We start from the raw sequence: 18696 nt of genomic DNA, 5'->3' as shown, positions 1-18696 counted from the left end.
CAGAGCTCAGGGACAGCCCCCAAGTCCAGGGGTAGGGCGGTAGCCTTGAGCTGAAGAGCTCAGAGGCAGTGCCCAGGCCCAGAGTTCAAGCTCCATGACTGCCCCCCCCCCTGCAAAAAAAAAAAAAAAGAGTCTCAGAGACTTTCAGGCTTTGAACCATGATCCTCAGAACTTAGCCTCCTGAGTAGCTAGGATAACAAGAATGAAACACCAGCTCCCGGTTTGGATACTGGCATCCTATACTTCTTTCAATTTCATAGTTTCATCAATTGCTTTGGTGAAAGCTACCAGAGATTCAAAAAGAAGACTTTTATACATTTGGGAGTTTCTGTCATGACAGCCAGTGTAAGAACTTCTTCTAAGAGGTCAGGATTTCCCCTTAGGCATAGTTTCTCAATGAATTTAACAAAAACTCATATGATCTGATGGTGTTAGTTTAGCTAACCTCAAATCTTCATTGACTTCAGCAATCCTAAGGAGGGAGGTTGGGTGTGGCTCAAGTTAGAATGTGTGCTTGAGCAAGCAAGAGGCCCTGACTTCAAACTCTACTAAGACCAAAAAGGGAAAAAAAAATTAGTGGACATCCTCAGATTCTTTGCTGGGTGCCAGTGGATCATAGACCCAGTCAAAGAAAACAATGAGGAAAGTGCCCACATCAACTGATATGGCAGAGTCCAGAAGACTGCCACCCCCCCCCCCCCCACCACACAATGTCTCTGTGTGTTCTAATCCCACAGCCAACTTTTCACAGGCCTGGGCGCTGTATTCAGATTATTATTTTCTATGCCATTTTTTTCTAAAGAACGAAGAAAAAGAGGAGGAGGAGGAGGAGGAGGAGGAGGAGGAGGAGGAGGAGGAGAGAAAAAGAAAGGAAGGGAGGATGGAAATGAAAGTGAGAAGGAGAAACGACAAGCAAGAAGAAGGAAGGAAGGAAGGAAGGAAGGAAGGAAGGAAGGAAGGAAGGAAGGAAGGAAGGAAGGAAGGAAGGAAGTCCTTTCCACAAGTATCTCTTCCCTAAATCAGAGAAACACTAAGTTTCTAACTTAGAGTTAGTACACATTGGCAAAACTTCAAACAGGAAGGTTCTGTTCAATGCCCTGGGAAGAGGCTTCATTCGGCTATTTATGGGTTCAAAAACATTGTAGCATTGTGCTTGCAATGCAGATAACTGTTCTTCTAGTACTCTGTTCTAAATGACTTACTCCTATTGGAAGGAGTGACCCAGTGCAGGTTCCTGTGCTCTGTGAGATCAAGGGAAAAGATTGCCTTCTCCCCGTGTGATTATAGCACATTCATCATCTCTTCTGTTTGAGTGGCTCACCCTGGTCCTCTGTTTCCTTTGGCTATCTTCTATCATGGCCACTCTGCCAAGGAAAGTGCTCAGGACTTGAGTTCAAGCCCTGTAACTGGCAAAAAATAAAAAAGAGAGATGACGAATGTAACTGTAAACCCTTTATACATTGCCCTGACAAGAATAACATTAAATAAATATTTTAAAAGGCCCATGAGTCCTAATGAAGCACTTAATAACATTTCATTTTTCTCCCCTCTCTCAAGGTTAGTGTTCTACTACTTGAGCCACAGCTCCACTTCTGGCCTTTTGGTAAATAGTTGGAGATAAGTGTTTCAGGGACTTTCTTGCCTGGGCTAGCTTCAAACTGTAAGTCACAGATCTCAGCTTTTATAGTAGCTAGGGTTACAGGCACCAGGCCATTGAACTTCTTAATAGTATCACCAGATGGGGACCAAGTTTTCAACACATGCGCCTTTTACTTTTTTTGCCAGTCCTGGGCCTTGAACTCAGGGCCTGAGCACTGTCCTGGGCTTTTCTCAAGGCTAGAGCCACAGCACCATTTCTAGCTCTTTTCTACGTATGTGGTACTGAGGAATCAAATCCCGGTCTTTGTGCATGCTAGACAAGCACTCTACCACTAGGCCAAACTCTTGAGCCTTTTGAGGGGCATTTTACATGCAAATTATATCTGTTATAAGGCAAGAATATGCAGAAGCCACTCTCTGGGGTTTGGAATCCTGGAGTTCTTATGCACTGGGTGGAGAATTCCCTCCCCCAAGCCAGAGGTTCCAGGATGGCTGAGAAGCCACCAGCCCCCAATGCCTGGCAGGTGCTAGCATGGCTGTGCCTCAGTTTGCTTACTTAGACTCAGCCACCTTACTTCAGATCAATAAGGTTTTAGTTGTTTGGGGAGTTTCTTGAGGAGGTTAACTTTGTAGTAGGTTGGCTACAAAGTACCTGATAAAAAGTCAGCCTCCATTTCATGGAATATATGACTCAATAACAAGGAAAGCATGGATTATGCTGCAGATTGTATACATTTTTTTTTTTGGTTGGTCGTGGGACTTGAACTCTGGGCCTAGGCAATGTCCCTGAGCTCTTCAGCTCAACTCTACCACCCTACACCTGGAGCCACAGCACAACTTCTAGTTTTCTGAGTCTCGTGGACTTTTTAGCGCCTGGGCTGGCTTTGAACTTTGGTTCTCAGATCTCAACCTCCTGAGTAGCTAGGATTATAGGCATGAGCCACCGCGCCTGTCGATTGTATAGTTTTTGTTTTGTTTTGTTTTGTGGGTCATGGGCCTTGAACTCTGGGCCTGGGCACTGTCCCCTGAGCTCTTCAGCTCAAGGCTAGCACCCTACCCCTGGAACCACTGGGCCCTCTTCTTATTTTCTAGAGATTAATTGGAGATAAGAGTCGCTGGGTCTGGCCGAGAGTTTGGCCTAGTGGTTAAAGTGCTTGCCTAGCATGCATGAAGACCCGGGTTCGATTCCTCGGTACCACATACATAGAAAAAAGCCAGCAGTGGTGCTGAGGCTCAAGTGGTAGAGCTCTAGCCTTGAGAAAATCCAAGGACAGTGCTCAGGCCCTGAGCCCAAGCCCAGGACTGGCAAAAAAAAAAAAAAGAGTCTCTGGGTCTTTAGTACCCAGGCTGACTTTGAACTTTGATCCTTAGATCTCAGCCTGTTGACTAGCTAGGATTACAGAGGGGAGCTGAGGGCTCCCCAAAGTCATTTTTTAAAAATGTCTTTAGTCGTTAGAAAAATACAAATTTAAACCATATTGAGTGATTGAAATATTCACAGTGAAAATGCTAGTGGCATGTGTTGACAGGGATGATGTGGAGAACCTGATACTCTCCTTCATGGGAAAGTTGGAATGGTATGCCCACTTTTTTGTGTGTGCCAGATGGGGCTTGAACTTGGGACCTGGATGCTATCCCTTAGCTTCTTTTGCTCAAGGCTAGCACTTTACCACTTGAGCCACAGCACCACTTCTAGCCTTTTCTCTTTATGTGGTAATGAGGAAAGGAACCCAAGGCTTCATGCATGCTAGGCAACCATTCTACCACGGAGTCACATTCCTAGCTCAGTATGTCCACTTTAAAAAAAAATCATAGTCATTCATTCTTTTAGTCATTGACTGAGACATTTGTAGTTTAGATAAACTAACTCTGGAATTAATCACTCTAACTACATTAGTTGATGTTCCTGGGTTTTCATACTGTTTTTGTGATGATCACACTGGAAGTCCCATCAGAGAGGGGAAACTCTGCATGGGAATGTAAGAAACAGTTTTAGATATAGTTAAAAAAAAAGGCTGGGAGTGTGGCCTAGTGGTAGAGTCTTTGCCTAGCATGCACAAAGCCCTAAGTTGGATTCCTTGGTACCACATACATAGAAAAAGCTGGTCATCTGTCAGCTAACAAAGCTCCTTGTCATCTTGAACCACACTGTGCCTCCATGGATCCCTGGACTCCAGGATCTTTCCATTCTCTTGAGCTTGTTGACTGGGACGTGGTGTGTATTCTATACCCCAAGTGGCACTAGTATGGGTCTTGAAGTATTTTTTAGCACTTGTTATCAAATGGAAGGCTTGAGAGAACTTAAACAAGGAAGGCAGTAGCACTAAGTAGATGCAAAGTGACACATTTGCTTACCGTATTTGGCTCAGTAGAATTACGTATAGGTTAAATCATCTATCTACCTGTGTTGTTTTAAACGGAGAAAATAGGTTGGTTCACTCAGGAACCATTAGGGAAACATGAATAAAGGGACTTCCGGTTGAATTGGTGGGATAAGCTCCTAAAACTTGAGGTACATTGAGCTGAAGAAGGAGCTGCAGAGTGATGGGCTGTATTAGCAGGCCTGTACAGATGCTTCACAGATGCCCTTTGCCCACCCCTCCACCCCTCTCTCTCAATCAAGCTTACTGCCAGATTAAACTGTGTGAATCCATCTGGCTAGAAATATCCAAATCAAGAGTGGGATTGAGGCAAAAAGAGTAGACAAATGAAGAGGCGATTCTGGGGAGATGCAGGCAAGATTCCTTGGTTCCCCAAGGGTTACCACGGTGACAGCTTCTTTATACAACTACAGAATGATAATAAACTACATATTTTTTTGTCCGTCCTGGGGTTTGAACTCAGGGCTTGAGCCCTGTCCTTGGGTTTTCTCAAGGCTAGAGCTCCACCACTTGAGCCACACACAGCACCACTTCTGGCTTCTTCTACATATGTGGTACCCAGGAATGGAACCCCGGTGTTTGTGCATGCTAGGCAAGCACTCTACCACTAGGCCAAACCCCTAGCCCCCTAAATAAAATTAAATTAAAAAAGTGAAATATCCAAATCTCACCGAAGATCAGGGTTGTGTCAATAACCTGTTGTTACCTCTCAGCTCCAGATTCATTTCTCCGAAAATGGACTTTAGGTCAATGGTCAGGACTCAGAGCTGGCCTTTGCAGTGAGTGTGATGCTAAGTAGTGGCCAGTAGAGGGCGATAAAGGGACACTGAAGCAAGGAGGTGGCTTCTTCCCCCCCCCTCACTTGGTGGCTCTGGCTTTTCCAGCTCTCCTGCTGGGTGATGACTTAGTCTCTGAGAGTGAGCATGGAGAAGTGCTCTGTTCCAGGCTGGCACACCCAGGGAGCACCGCCTTCCGGTGACCTTGCCTCCTGGTGAGGTGTGCCCATCCGCTGCCATGGTTCCGGAACACTGAATTCAGACTCAACAAGCAGAGCAGTGTCCAGTGCCCACTGTGCAGCTGTGTTTCATGCCAGACAGTGCTTTAGTGGCAAAAGATTCATATTAAAAAATTGTGCAAGGCCATGGGGCCAATTGGGAGCCAAATGGGGAGGGGGAGGGGGATGACGATGCTGTAATGTACAAGATTAAAGTGAATTATATTATTATATAGAAGAATATGTTACGATACATATACTGTTATAGCATATATGTTATATTTGTTTAGACAATATATCATATATCATATATAATTAATATATTAAATATAATAATGTATTATAGTTCAAGAAATTATATAATATAATGCAATTAAATATAGGTACTCATGAAAAAATGTATTCTAATGTAATTACACACCATATAATATACATAATTCTAATAGAATTATACACACATGCATTCTAATATGATTATACATAATACACTATAATCATACATTTTATTTGTGTGTATATAATACATATTATACATATATATGCAATTATGTATATGTATGCATGCATACACACACACACACACACATATATATATGCACACACATAACTAAATAGCATAATGAACCCACTAAATACTGCTTTAAAAGAGGGTGAGGAGAGGCCCGGATTTTGGCCTAGTGGTAGGGTGCTTGCCTAGCATGCACCTGGGTTTGATTCCTCGGTAGCACATACATAAAAAACTCAGAAGTGGCGCTGTGGCTCAAGTGGTAGAGCTCTGGCCTTGAGAAAGTCTGAGGACAGAGCTCAGGCCCTGAGCATAAGCCCAGGACTGGCAAAAAAAAAAAAAAAAAAAAGGGTGAGGACAGAGAGCTAGGTGTATAATAGGGTAAATCTGACAAAAATATACACATGTATGAAAATATCACAACAATAACTCTTTGTATAATTAATTTACATTAATAAAAGACCACATGCCATACAAAAGATAAAACAAAGTGAAGCCAGTAAGAACTGGGGGTGGGGGAGGGATGCTGAGCCAATACTACATTTGAGAAACTAGTTCAAGAGCAGCAGGACAAGCTAAAAATAAGAGGAATGAAAATTCCAATGATAAAGAAATGACTAAAAATAGGAAACCACAAGATAATAGGATAAGCCAAAAGAGGAATCTGGTTCTGGTTCTTTGAAAAGATTGGGTGTGTGTGTGGGGGGGGGGGCAACAGGCATGACAGCTGGGTGCCTGTAGCTTGCTCCTGTAACACTAGTTAGTTAGGAGGCTAGATCTGAGGATCTCAGTTCGAAACCAGCCTGGGCAGGAAAAATCCATGAGACTCTTATGTCCAAATAACCAGCAAAAAAGCTGGAATTGGAGTTGTCGCTCAAGTGGTAAAGCACTAGCCTAGAGCCAAAGCTCAGGGACAGCATCCAAGGCTTGAATTCAAGCCTCAGAATCAGCACCAACAAAACAAAACAACACGAGTTCAGAGAGGTATACAGAAGTGATTCTAAAATAAAACAAATGGCAAGTAACACAGGTGGTAAATGCTTTTATTGTTGCTGCCATCACATTTTTGTCTGAGCTAGGGTCTTTGTAGCCCTGGCTGTCTTTAAATTCGAGATCTTCTTCGCCTCTCCGGGGTGCTGGGATTAGAGGAGTGCACCACCACACTTGGTACCACCGACAAAACTCTGCTGAATGAGTACAATTTCCATACAAAAATGACCTAGCCCACATTCCCAAGTAATACCTCAAAATTTCATTTTTATTCTTCATCACATATTAATTTACTCGAAGAAGACATTACAATTAAGCTTATGAAAATGACAAGATATACCAGCCCGATGGATTTTCTTATTAGCTCAAGGGAAGGGCGACCTCCTGGTTTCTGCACACAAAATATATTCAGGTCAAAGGCAGAAGGTTCCTTTTTGAAGCACGATTCTCTTCTTTGGTTGTTTTGTCTGTCTGTCTCTCAAATCAATGTTGTCAAGGGATTGACTTTAGAATACCATACCTAAAAAGAGTGAATTGGGAAAGCAGCCACAGGTTGCAGAGAGGTGTCAATGAGCTTCATTTCTGGAGAACTGTCTCACAGCTTTGGTCAATCTCAATCAGACCATTTCTTTCTAGATCTAGCCCGTGAGTAAAGACTCTCATGGCTGGCCAAGTGGCTTAGATATTTGCTGCAAATAAAAGTACTAAGGTCCCTGGTGAATGTGAATTTCAGATACATTACGAATGTTCTGTTAACATAAGTATGTCCCCAACATTGTATGGGAAATATGCTTAAAATGTGCATGATTTTTTATGAAATTCAAATTGATTTTCCTGCTTGGGCTGGCTTCAAAACTGCGATCCTCAGATCTCTGCTCCTGAGTAGCTAGAATTAAGGCATGAGCCACTGGCACCTGGCAATTAAGTTTTGAGTACTATACACCAAGCACTGTACCAGACATCAGACACTGAGTCAGTCAGACCTTTTGGAAAAAAAGAAAAAATGAAGCTTGGTGTGTCATAGGAGCCAAATATGATTGAGAGGGTCCAGGAGAAAGGGAAGTTCTACATAGCTTAATGTTAAACATGGTTTCTCAGTTGACTAAAGAAAAAGGGTGGTTTTTTTTGTTGGGGTTTTTTTTTTAACTGTATTTTTTTTGTCTTTTCTTTTTTGGCACTGGGGATCGAACCCAGGACGTTGCACTTCCTAGGCAAGCGCTTTGCCACTGAGCTACATCCCAGCCCGTATGCCAACCTATGCACCGAATTATTGAGGGTATCACAGCCAGGTCTGTGGCACGGCCTAGCTACAGGGGCGGGTCCTTTCTGGGTAATCTGTCCAATCCGGTGCATGAATTTAGCCAGTTTCCCTCCCTCCCCACCACATTTGCCTACTACGCATGCGTACACGCGAGGGCCCGCGCCTGTTCTTGCCTCGCCGCCCTGCAGATGGCGCTGGAGACCCCGCCTATCCCGCTGCCGCCGCCGCCGCCGCCGCCGCCGCCGCCGCCGCCGCCGCCTCACCGGGGCCGAGCCGGGCGGTGCCGGCCGCCTTGCGGTCCCGGGGCCCGCCTCCGCCGCGCCGAGGGCGTGGGCTGCCGCCGGCTCCCGGAAGCGGCGGCCGCGGCGCCTTGCCGAGCGGGCGGCGGCCCCCTCGGGAGCGGCAATGCGCGGCCGCGAGAGGCTGTGAGCGGAGCGCGGCGGCCCGGCTGGGGCCCCCCGCGAATGGCGGCTCGTTGAGGCGGCGGCGGCGGCGGCGGCGGCTCCGGGCCCGGCGCGGTGCGGCGGCTCCGAGGTGATGCTGCTGAAGCTCCTGCAGAGACAGACCTACACCTGCCTGTCCCACAGGTATGGGCTCTACGTCTGCTTCGTGGGCGTCGTGGTCACCATCGTGTCCGCCTTCCAGTTCGGAGAGGTGAGTGGCGGCGCCCGCGCCCCGCCGGCCGCGTCGTGGGACACCCCGGACCCCGCCACGTCCCCACCTCGCACGTTCCCCCCACGTCCTCCCCACGCGCCGCCCCCGGGGCCCCGCACGCGCCCCTCGGCCCGGGCTGCAGCCTCTGGACGTGCGGCGCCCAGCCTTCCGGCCCCACCACGTTTCTCGTGTTGTGGTGGTGGCGGGGACGGGGGGAGAGGTGGCGTTGGGGATGCGGGCTTGTCTTGTCGGGGACCCCCTTCCTTCCGGATGCCATCCTGGCCTGCCCTCCCTAGGCCTGGCACACACAACCCCCCACCCCCCCAGGTCCCCGGCCCTGGATCTAGAATTGGGGTTTTCTCCTTCCAGCTCCCCCCCACCCCACCCCCTTCCTTCTCCCTGCTCCTTCTATCTTTCCTGGCCTTCCTCTCCTCTGGGGCCACCCTGCTAATCTTGTCACCACCTTCCAAGCACCTTATCTTAATCTTGTTTCTTGGCCAATCTTAAAACTTTTGTGCAAAAGAACCATCTGTGTGGGTTTGTTGTTTTTCTTTTTGGCATGTGGATTTGAATGGGGAAAATGAGCTGGTCCCAAATTCAAAGGATTTAAATATGAAGGGGATTTTTTTTTTTTTTTTTTGCTTAGTTTTGGACTGCCAGTGTTAAGTTAGTTTGCACGTGGAGGCCGGGTTTAGGTGTGTGCCGGGGTGTAGGTGTGAGCAGACAGGTGGGGAAAGGTCTCCAGGCCTGTCCCAGGGCACTTGTCACCTCCTTGGAAATCCAAGAGGGCCCCTGTCTGGTGACCAGGACTGGGTAAAACTGTCTTGGACTCCAGCCCTGGACCTTCTTGGGTCATGGGATATGCTAATAATTTAGGTCACCTAAGCCAGGCCATTCTTGATCTGCCCTTAGTTAATGTGCAGTGGAATAGTGCAGTTCAGGTAAGAGGTTTGGGAACAGTCAGGTGAAATGGATTTTTGTGCTCCTTGGAATAGGATAGGCGTGGACATTGATATTCCATTACTGGCAGTCTAATACAACCATTAACAACAGCCCCTCCCCCAGCCCCCTCCTGAGATTTTAACTCAGGGCCTGGGCACCTTCCCTGAGCTTTTTCACTCAAAGCCCTTGCTTCCCTCCTTGAGTCTCTGCTCCACCTCAAAAGGCTTTTAGGTGATTAATTGAAAATGGATGTCGTGGACTTTTTCCTACCTTGAACTGCAGTCCTCAGATCTCAGCCTCCAGATTAGCTAGGACTACAGGTGTGGAAACCACCTAGTAATATTCTTTTTTTTTTTTTTCCCCGTGGGTCATGGGACTTGAACTCTGGGCCTGGGAGCTGTTCCTTAGCTCTCCAGCTCAAGGCTACTGCCCTACCCCTTGAGCCACAGTCCCACTTCCCATTTTCTAGAGATTAATTGGAGATAAAAAGTCTTAGGTTTAGTGTCTGGGCTGGCTTTGTACCTTGATCCTCAGATCTCAGCCTCCTGAGTAGCTAGGATTACAGGCATGAGCCACTGTGCCCAGCTAGTAATATTCATCTTAAACAAGGAGAACTTTAAGAGTGTATGTGTGTCATTTTAACAAGAGGGAGAAATGCTATGATTGCAAGTGATTGGAAATGTGCCTTCTTGTTTTTTGATATCATATTTTTTTTTAGCAAGAGATGGTGAAATGAGCAGAATGATTTTTAGAAAGGCGGTACGCAGTACATTCCTATATGAAGTCTACCCATTTTTCACTTGAGGATGATAATAAACTCTCTAGAAGAAGTCAACTGTTAAACTGCCATCACCCTGGCCCAAGCACGGTGCCAGGTGCTGGCATTGTGCACACTGGGCATTAAATGGCTTCTGAATATTATGGCCTGTTTCCAAGGGTGCACTCTTAGTAGTTCTAAGGACTAGGGGAAAAAATAAGTCACATAGGACACTGAAAAAGATTTACAAGTGTGAAATGCATACTTTACACTCCACACTCTGTAGTTCTGTTTCTCCCCCTCTTGTTACAAATTAATGTATCTGGGCACAGGTAAGCGCCCAGTTGTTATTGTTCGTGACATTCTTGCTTTGCAGACAGTCTTGAACCCTACTTTTTTCTGCAGTACCCTCTAAGTACCAGAACTCCAAGTGTGCACTCCTGCCTGTGTGGTTTCATAGTTTATTATCCCACACTTCCCTCTGTCTAATCTTTGAAAGAATACTTAAATCCCCGAGCTTCCTCATCTTTAAAATGAATGGGAAAGCACCTTCCCTGTAGGATTGGTAGGATTAAGATCAGTGAAGAATGGAACCAGGGTCTTTGAACACGCTAGGCAAGCACTCTGCTACACCCCACTTTCTGTTAGGTAATTGGAGATAGGAGTCTGGCTCTGAACTGCTCTCTTCAGATCTCAGCCTCCAGAGTAGCAAAGACTATGGGTGTGGGCCACCACTTCGTGCTGGTTGGGTTTTTTGTTGTTGTTGTTGTTTTGTTTTTTCTTGCTTTGGCGGGTCTTGGGGCTTGAACTCAGTCTGGGTGCTGTTCCTGAGCTTTTCAGCTCAAGGCTACCGCCCTACCCTTGAGCCAAGCCCTGCTTCCCATTTTCTGGAGGTTAATTGGAGTCCCAGGTCATTTTGTGCCTGGGCTGGTTTTGAACCTTGATCCTCAGATCCTAGTCTCATAAAGTAGCTAGGATTACAGGCGTGAGCCACCATGCCCGGCTTGGTTACTGTGTTTTAAGAAGCCATTTTAGTCCTCATCCAAAGTTTTCAGAAAGTAATGTGTAATTGAAGGAGAGAAATACAAAAGCAGTGCATTTTCCCCGATAAGTTGAGCCAGGTGCTTTCTAGGAGAGCCTGGAGAGCTCTTATCAGTCAGATCTAGAGTTGGACACTGAAGTGGTTTTTCTCAGAAGGAGGTCTCAAGGTCCTCCAGTGAGGGTGATGGGGAGAAACTTGTGGGTGCTAAGCAGTTAACTGCCTTGGACCAGTCAGATGCGAGTCTCAGTTTCCTCACATGGAAACAGGGGTGTTAGATTCGCTATGCCCTTAAGATTATTTTTAGCTTAGAAACTCCCTGGTTTTACGTATTTGTTCTATTTTACTTTTTATCATATGTATTTTAAGACTTGGGCTTATCAAGGCTGTCATTATTTCATTGAACCACAGCTCGTTATTTGAAACTTCTGGAACTACTACAACATTCATCAGTATTCTCTTTTTTAGTTTTTTTGATTTTTTTTTTTGGTGGTTCATGGGTCTTGAACCTGGCCTGGGACCTGTCTTTGAGCTCCATAGCTCAAGGCTTCCACCCAACCCTGGAGCCAAGCCCCACTTCCCATTTCTAGAGGTTAATTGAAGAGTCTCAAGTTCTTTTGTGCTCCAGCTGGCTATGAATTGAGATCCTCAGATCTCAGCCTCCTGAGTAGCTAGGATTACAGGCCTGAGCCACTGCACCTGGCAAGTATTTTCTTTTTTAACAGTGAAATACATAAATATTACTCAGTGAAGGAACTACAAAACAACCAGTATTCGCATGCCTATTAAGGTCAATGAGTTCAAGTCAGATCAAGCTTTGCTTGCCAAATAAGATACAAAGCTGTCTTTGATATTCGTAGCTTTGGGATTTCAGTATTGTGAATACAGGATTGCTGTGTGTGTGTGTGTGTGTGTGTGTGTGTGTGTGTGTGTGTGTACACTCTATAACACTTCCTTCTGTGACCTTAGCTGGAAACAAATACCTTCAAAATAACTTACGTAAGAAGTTGGATAGGAGTAGTTGAAATCTATTCCTAGCAGATGATAGTTTTCCCTGGCTTGTCTACTTCGGTTTACCTATTTTCTCTTGCTTTTTTTTTTTTTTTTTCTTTTTTTGGTTGGTGGTGGGGCTTGAACTGGGCCTGGGTGCTGTCCCTGAGCTCTTCAGCTCAAGGCTACCACTCTTCCCCTTGAGCCACAGTGCCACTTCTGGTTTTCTAGTCATGGATTAGAGATAAGAGCCTCACGTGCTTTAGTGCCCGGGCTGGCTTTGGCTTTGAACTGAGATCCTCAGCTTTCAGACTCCTGAGTAGCTAGGATTACAGGCATGAGCCACCATGCCTGGCTTATTTTAATTTTTAAATATTATTATTAAAGCAATATACAGAAAGGGGTTGCAGTAATATAAATCAGGTAATGAGCACATTTCTTTTTGGACAGTGTCACCCCTTCCCTTGCTTTTTCTCATTTTTTTTTCCCTCCTATCCCTACCCACAAGTGGTATGTTCATTTTCCACATAGTGTCTGCTGAGTACCACGCTGCACTTGTCTCTTCCTGTTTTACATTCTGAGTTCCTAGTCAGTGGAAAGGAGAACTGAAAACTGTGTCTAGCTCAAGTTACCTTCCATCTTTGTGGCTACTTTCTGTTATGGCCCAAGAAGTAAATGATCAAGAAGTAAGTTATCAAGTTTGTGTTTGATTACTTTACTCATTAAATGGATCTATTTTGAGTGTGTTCTTGGTCAGAGGCAACAGTGAGGGGGGCCGAGGGGAGGGAAGAAGTCGAAAGGCCTGGTGTGAGGGGACAGCTTTTGAGTGATTGTACATCCAGCACAATTATCATTTTCAGTGGATCCCAAATTGAGTTCCTTCCAGCTGTTTGTGGGTTGAAGGCTGCCTCTCATGTGGGGATTGCCCCTGAGCTTTTGTGCTCAGGATAGCCCTCTGTAACTTGAGCTGTAGCTTCACTCCTAGCTTTTTGTCCATTACTGAGAGGTAAGAGTCTCACAGACATTCCTGCACGGGCTGGTTTGGAACCTTGATCCTCAGATTTCAATGTCTTTCTCCAGTAGCTAGGATTGAGTATGAGCCCTCAGTGCCTGGGTTGGTGGGAAAAAAAATGATGATCCTGTATCCTAGTGTGGTGACTTACACCTGTTAGCTAAGCACTTGGGACAATGAGGCAGAAAGATCTAGAGTTTGAGATTATCCTGGGCTAGAAAGACTCTCGAGGAAAAAAAAAAAAAAAGGCTTCTGTGGCGCATGCCAGTAAGCCTAGTAGAAAAGCTTTAAGTAGAGGTGTGGCTTAAGTGGTAGAGCTCTACCCTTGGATGAAAAGGCAAAGGGAGACTGTCCTCATCCTAAGTTCAAACCCTTAGTACTAGTGTATGTTTGTGTGTGTATGCGCGCGTGCACGCGCACACACACACACACAAGGTTAGAGCCAGGACTGGCTGAAGTGGTTGTTCATGTTGTGTTAGCTTTCTCTAATAGTCTAGGCTTACTCTTACTTAGAATGTACATAGGTTGGTAGGAGTTGCTGTTAAGAGACATAACAAAATTTAGCCCTGGTCTTTGGCTATTCTTCTCTTGGTGAGATAGGCTACAGCATGCATGCTACCGTGTAATAATACAGGAGAGTAAATACTTGAATTCCTGAGCAGGTGAATAGTAACTGCTTACAGCATCAGGAGAGAGAAAGGTAATTGTGGGTTGAAGCACCTCACAGGAGATTCAGAGACTTTTAGGGCAACTTCTTCAGGGAAGAAAAGCAGTCTAAGGAAGAACAGCAGTCTACGCAGGACAGAAGGACTATGTTCAGCAAGAATAATTTATTAGGAATAATTTGATTTTTAGCTTGGTACTTTCTGAAAAGTTTCAACCACTTTTCATTTTAAATTACTTGTGTTTTTTGTTCATTTGTTTGTTTTTTCCAGTTGTGGAGCTTGAACTCGACCTGGGCACTGTCCTTGGACACTTTTTTTTTTTTTTTTTTGCCAGTCCTGGGCTTGAGCTCAGGGCCTGAGCACTGTCCTTGGACTTTTTCAAGTCTAGAGCTTCACCACTTGAGCCTCAGCACCACTTCTGGCTTTTTTTTCTATGTATGTGGTACCGAGGAATCGAACCTAGGGCTTTGTGCATGCGAGGCGAGCACTCTACCACCAGGCTAAGCTCCCAGCCCTCAATTACTTGTTTTTTAAAATCTCTACTGGAGCTGGGCAGGATAGCTCATACCTGTAATGTTAGCTACTCAGGAGACTGAGATGTCAGGATCACTGTTCAAAGCCAGTGCTGCACTGAAGTCCATGAGACTCTTATCTCCAGTTAACCACTAGAAAACTGTAAGCAGTGCTGTGGCCAAGGGGTAGGGTGGTAGCCTTGAGCTGAAGAGCTCAGGGATAGCGCCCAGGGCTAGAGTTAAAGCCCTACAACTGGGGGAAAAAAAGAAAAATCTCTGTTGGTATGAGTTAACAGCATAAAGCTGTGTCAAAAAATCTCAGGTCAGACTTAATTTAATCAGAAAGGTAACTTGGTGGGCATGTTGGTAGACAGTTGTCGTCCCAGCTACTCTGGAGGAGGTGAGACAGAGGATCATGAGTTTGAACCAACCTGGGCAAAAGTAGCAAAATTCCATCTCAAACAACAGCAACAACAACAAATGTGGATAAAGTAAAAGCTTGAGACCCTCCTGCCTTAGATTTCTGAGTGTGCTGGGGTCATAGATGTGCGCCATCCTACCCCACTTCAAAGGTGGCTTGTTGGCCTGGAGTTTGGCCTAATAGTAGAGTGCAAGAAGTCCTAGATGTGGTTCCTTGGTACTACATACATAGAAAAAGTCAGAAGTGATGCTGTGACTTAAGAGGTAGAGCGCTAGTCTTGAGAAAGGTCAAGGACAGTACCTGGGCCCTGAGTTTAAGCCCCAGGACTGGCGACCAAAAAAAAAAAAAAAAAAGGTGGCTTGCTAACTGGCATATTGACAGATATAGATTGAGCCTTCGGCTGAATTGGAACAAGATGCTCCAATGGCATTGTCTGGAATGTTTTTTGTTTTTGTTTTTATTTTGTCTTGCTGTCTTGTTCTTCAACTCTGTAGGTTCACATCTTCAGCACGCTCTCCTCATATGGGTGGAAAGCTTGCTGCTGGCAACTCCTGATTCCATTCTGTGCTGTTCTATTCTAGTTCAGTTACCGCAGCAAAAAGACAGTTCTCTTCCTCATTAGTGCCAGCTAGACCCAGTGCTGCCGGCCTCGCCTTGGGAGTGAGTGCCCTTGTGATAACCTTGTTTAGCACCTGGATCATCTCCAGAGCCAGGGCACGGGACAGGCTGGCAGTCACACCTGGAGCACGTGAGCTGGGGCAGTTTCTCCTAGAGAATGATCAGGAGCGAAAGCAACAGTTCCTTGCCTTAGCTTTAATGTTATGCTGTCCACAGCCGTTAGTCCTGTACCTTGTTGTAGAAGATAGAATCGTGGGTTCCTTTCAACTCTCCCGTATTGTAACTGAATGGCTGTGTGAACCTGTATTCTTTCTGGGCATATTAATGTGGAGTTGTGTTAAAATACAGATTACATGCGTCCTGGTAAACCTGTCCGTTGGGGTTGTCCTGAGAAGAATGGGGTGCTGTGGAAGGTTAGTTTGTAGCAGCATGCAGTAGGTTGGCTACACTGCCGAGCTTTCTACAGTGTGTAGGGCATCCTGCAATGAAGAACCACCAGGCCAAGTGCAGAAATTGTGGGGCTGAATTGGAAGACAGTGGCCGTGGAAGTGCCCTGCCAGAGCCCTGGACTGGATGGAAGAACAGAGAGCCATGTTGAGAGTAGAGAGAGGCCCATTCATCTGGTCTTCATGTTTGCCTCTCCCAGATCTTAACTACAGGCACTCTGTAAAGATTTGTTGAGCACGGTTTGACATGACAGTTTATGTGTATTCCGGATTATAATTGGAGCTAGTGAGACATTTTGTAATGTGCCTGGTAGATGTTCACCTAAAGATTAGTTAGGTGCCAAGGCCCCTCTGGGGGCTATTATCACTGGCCATGATGCTCGTGAAGATAGAAGCAGGGGACCCACATTGAACTCATACCGAGGTAGGGCAGAACACCCAGAGTTACCACTGCAGTGGCTTTATTTTGTTTGTGTGACAGCAAGGAGAGCTGTAGCTTTATTAATTCAACAACTGTATGGTGCTGGGTGCTGGTGGTTTATGCCTGTAGTCCTAGCTACTCAGAAGGCCGAGAAATAAGGATCAAAATTCAAAATTCAAAGCCTGTCCCAGGCATGAAAATCTGTGAGACTGTTATCTCCAATTAACTACCAGAAAGCCAGAAGTGGCAGAGTAGTAGAGCTCAGAGTGGTAGTGCTCAGAGTGGTAGAGCATTAGCCTTGAGTAGAAACGCTCAGGGACAGCACCCTGAGTTCAAGCCCCACAACCCCCCCACACACACAAAAAAAGAAAAGAATGAAAAAGAAAATTACTATGTTGAGTTTCTTTCTAGCTCTTTCTAGAAAGTAATGAAACCAGTGTAAGTAGTGGTGTGTGTGTGTGATCTATATATCTATATCTGTCTGTATATATATTTTCTAAAATTTCTTCAGTCTTGGGATAATTGGTTTCCAACTTGTGACCCAGATGCAGTGTCTTTAGCAGGTGACAAGTCACACTGTGGATGATTCATACATATAATGAATAAAGCAGGAAAAACAGATCTTTCACTGGTTCCATTGGTGCAGGAAAAATGTGATCAGATTGAGTGTCACAGTGCCCACTTCAAAATTACTTCTGAAAAAGATTCTTCTCCTAGGACTCAAGTTTTATCATTTCTTCACCGTGTGCTTGTTTTATTCATTGTTTTACTTCCTTAATTTCTTTTTAAATATAATTTTATTATTGCTATCAAGGTGTTATACAGCAGTACTATCATTTTACATGTCAGGTAATGAGTGTATCTTTTTGTTTGAAAATGTCATGCCTCACTTCACTTTGCCCCAGCTCCCCCCCCCCCATCCCTAGCCACAGATCATGTAGTTTACCCTCTATCGGGGGTATCCTGAATAGCGCCTTAATTTCATTTCTGCCTTATGACTTCCCCACTGACAAAGCATCTTTACCAACTGTTTGGAAGTTGGTTCATGTCACAGATTTAGGAATGTGTTTACTCTAAGCCAGCCTCTTGTTTCTTAGAGCTGAAGATGAATTAAGTTTTTATTATTTTATTTATTTTATTTTATTTTTTGTCAGTCATGAGGCTTGGACTTTCTCAAGGCCAGAGCTCTACCACTTGAGCCTCAGCACCACTTTTGGCTTTTTTCTATGTATGTGGTACTGAAGAATCGAACCTGTGTTTTCGTGCATGCTAGGCAAGCACTCTACCACTAGGCCAAACTCCCAGCCCCCTTGGACATTTTTTGCTCAATGCTAGTGTTCTGTCACTTGAGCCACAGTACCACTTCTGGCTTTTTCTGTGTATGTGGTATCAAGGAATGGAACCTAAGGCTTCATACGTGCTAGGTGAGCACTCTGCCACTAGGCCACACTCCCGACTGAATATTGGTTTTATGATTATACAAAGAACTGAAAATATAGCATCTTTGCATTTGGACACTAGTATTATTATTTGCTTTATTGTTTGACTTTGGTCAAGTATCTTTGGAAATAGTTTGTTATATTGTAGATAACACAGCTTACCAGAGTGTCATTGAAAAATCACTGATCCTAGCACTTATAAGTAAGCATTTACCCTAAGCTAGAAGTTCTCTGCCTATCATGAGACTCCCAGGTCTTCTTGTGGCCTCAGAATTAAAACTCTTTGCTCATAGCACTAACATATCCTCTACCTTTTTACATTTCTTCTCCCATGAGAGCACATTGAAGCTTTCCCAAGGCCTACAAAGTACACGAAAAATAAACATATTGTGTGTCCTTCTTTTAAGTCCGACATTAAAGAGATTTTTAAATATCAAGAAAGTAATACCAGCCATGCATGGTAGCAAATGCCTGTAAAAAATGAAATGAGTATCTTAAGTATAAGGTCAGCCCTCTTTGCACTAAGAAACAAAATAAGGAAACAAACTAATATCATTTATTTTGCTAATTGTTGTTTTGGAACATTTATTTGTTTAGCTGGTCCTGGGGCTTGAACTCTGGGCCTAGGCTCTGTCCCTGAGTGCCCTCCCCCTCCCCCCCCCTGTGCTCAAGAGTAGTGCTCTACCATAGCACCACTTCTGACTCTTTCTGAGTAGTTTGTTGGAGATGAGTCTCACAGACTTTCCTGCCAAGGGAAAGTGATTTGAACTGTGATTCTCAGATCTCAGCCTTCTGAGAAGCTAGAATTACAGGCATGAACCACCAGTTCCTGTTAGTTACTTTTTAAATAAGGAATTTGTTAACCTGAATAAGATCCATGTGGGGGCAACACCTGTATCATATTATATTATGTGTATATGTGTGTGCGTGCATGTGTGTGTGTGTGTGTGTGTGTGTGCGTGCCTGGGTTTTGTCCCTGAGCTTTTGTGCTTCAGGCTATATCATTTGAGCCAGATTAGAGTTGCACAGATTTTCCTGCCTGGGCTGTGT

At 45.0% G+C, this 18696-nt stretch overlaps 1 protein-coding gene across 1 annotated transcript in view; it reads left to right on the top strand.

Moving 5' to 3' along the window:
• Window positions 1-8118: 8118 nt before the first annotated feature.
• The window catches only part of Gnptab (N-acetylglucosamine-1-phosphate transferase subunits alpha and beta), a 71608-nt gene continuing 61030 nt past the window's right edge, over window positions 8119-18696 (top strand). The window contains exon 1 of the mRNA XM_090328504.1: window positions 8119-8384. Coding sequence (XP_090184630.1) covers window positions 8268-8384 — 117 coding nt within the window. The 5' untranslated portion in view covers window positions 8119-8267. The remainder of the gene's footprint in view (window positions 8385-18696) is intronic.

This window comes from Megascapheus bottae, chromosome 2 (genome assembly GCF_031878675.1).
Source record: "Megascapheus bottae isolate mThoBot1 chromosome 2, mThoBot2.hap1, whole genome shotgun sequence".
Taxonomy (NCBI): domain Eukaryota; kingdom Metazoa; phylum Chordata; class Mammalia; order Rodentia; family Geomyidae; genus Megascapheus; species Megascapheus bottae.
Note: the sequence above shows the minus strand (reverse complement) of the source record. Positions and strands in the feature narration are given on the sequence as shown.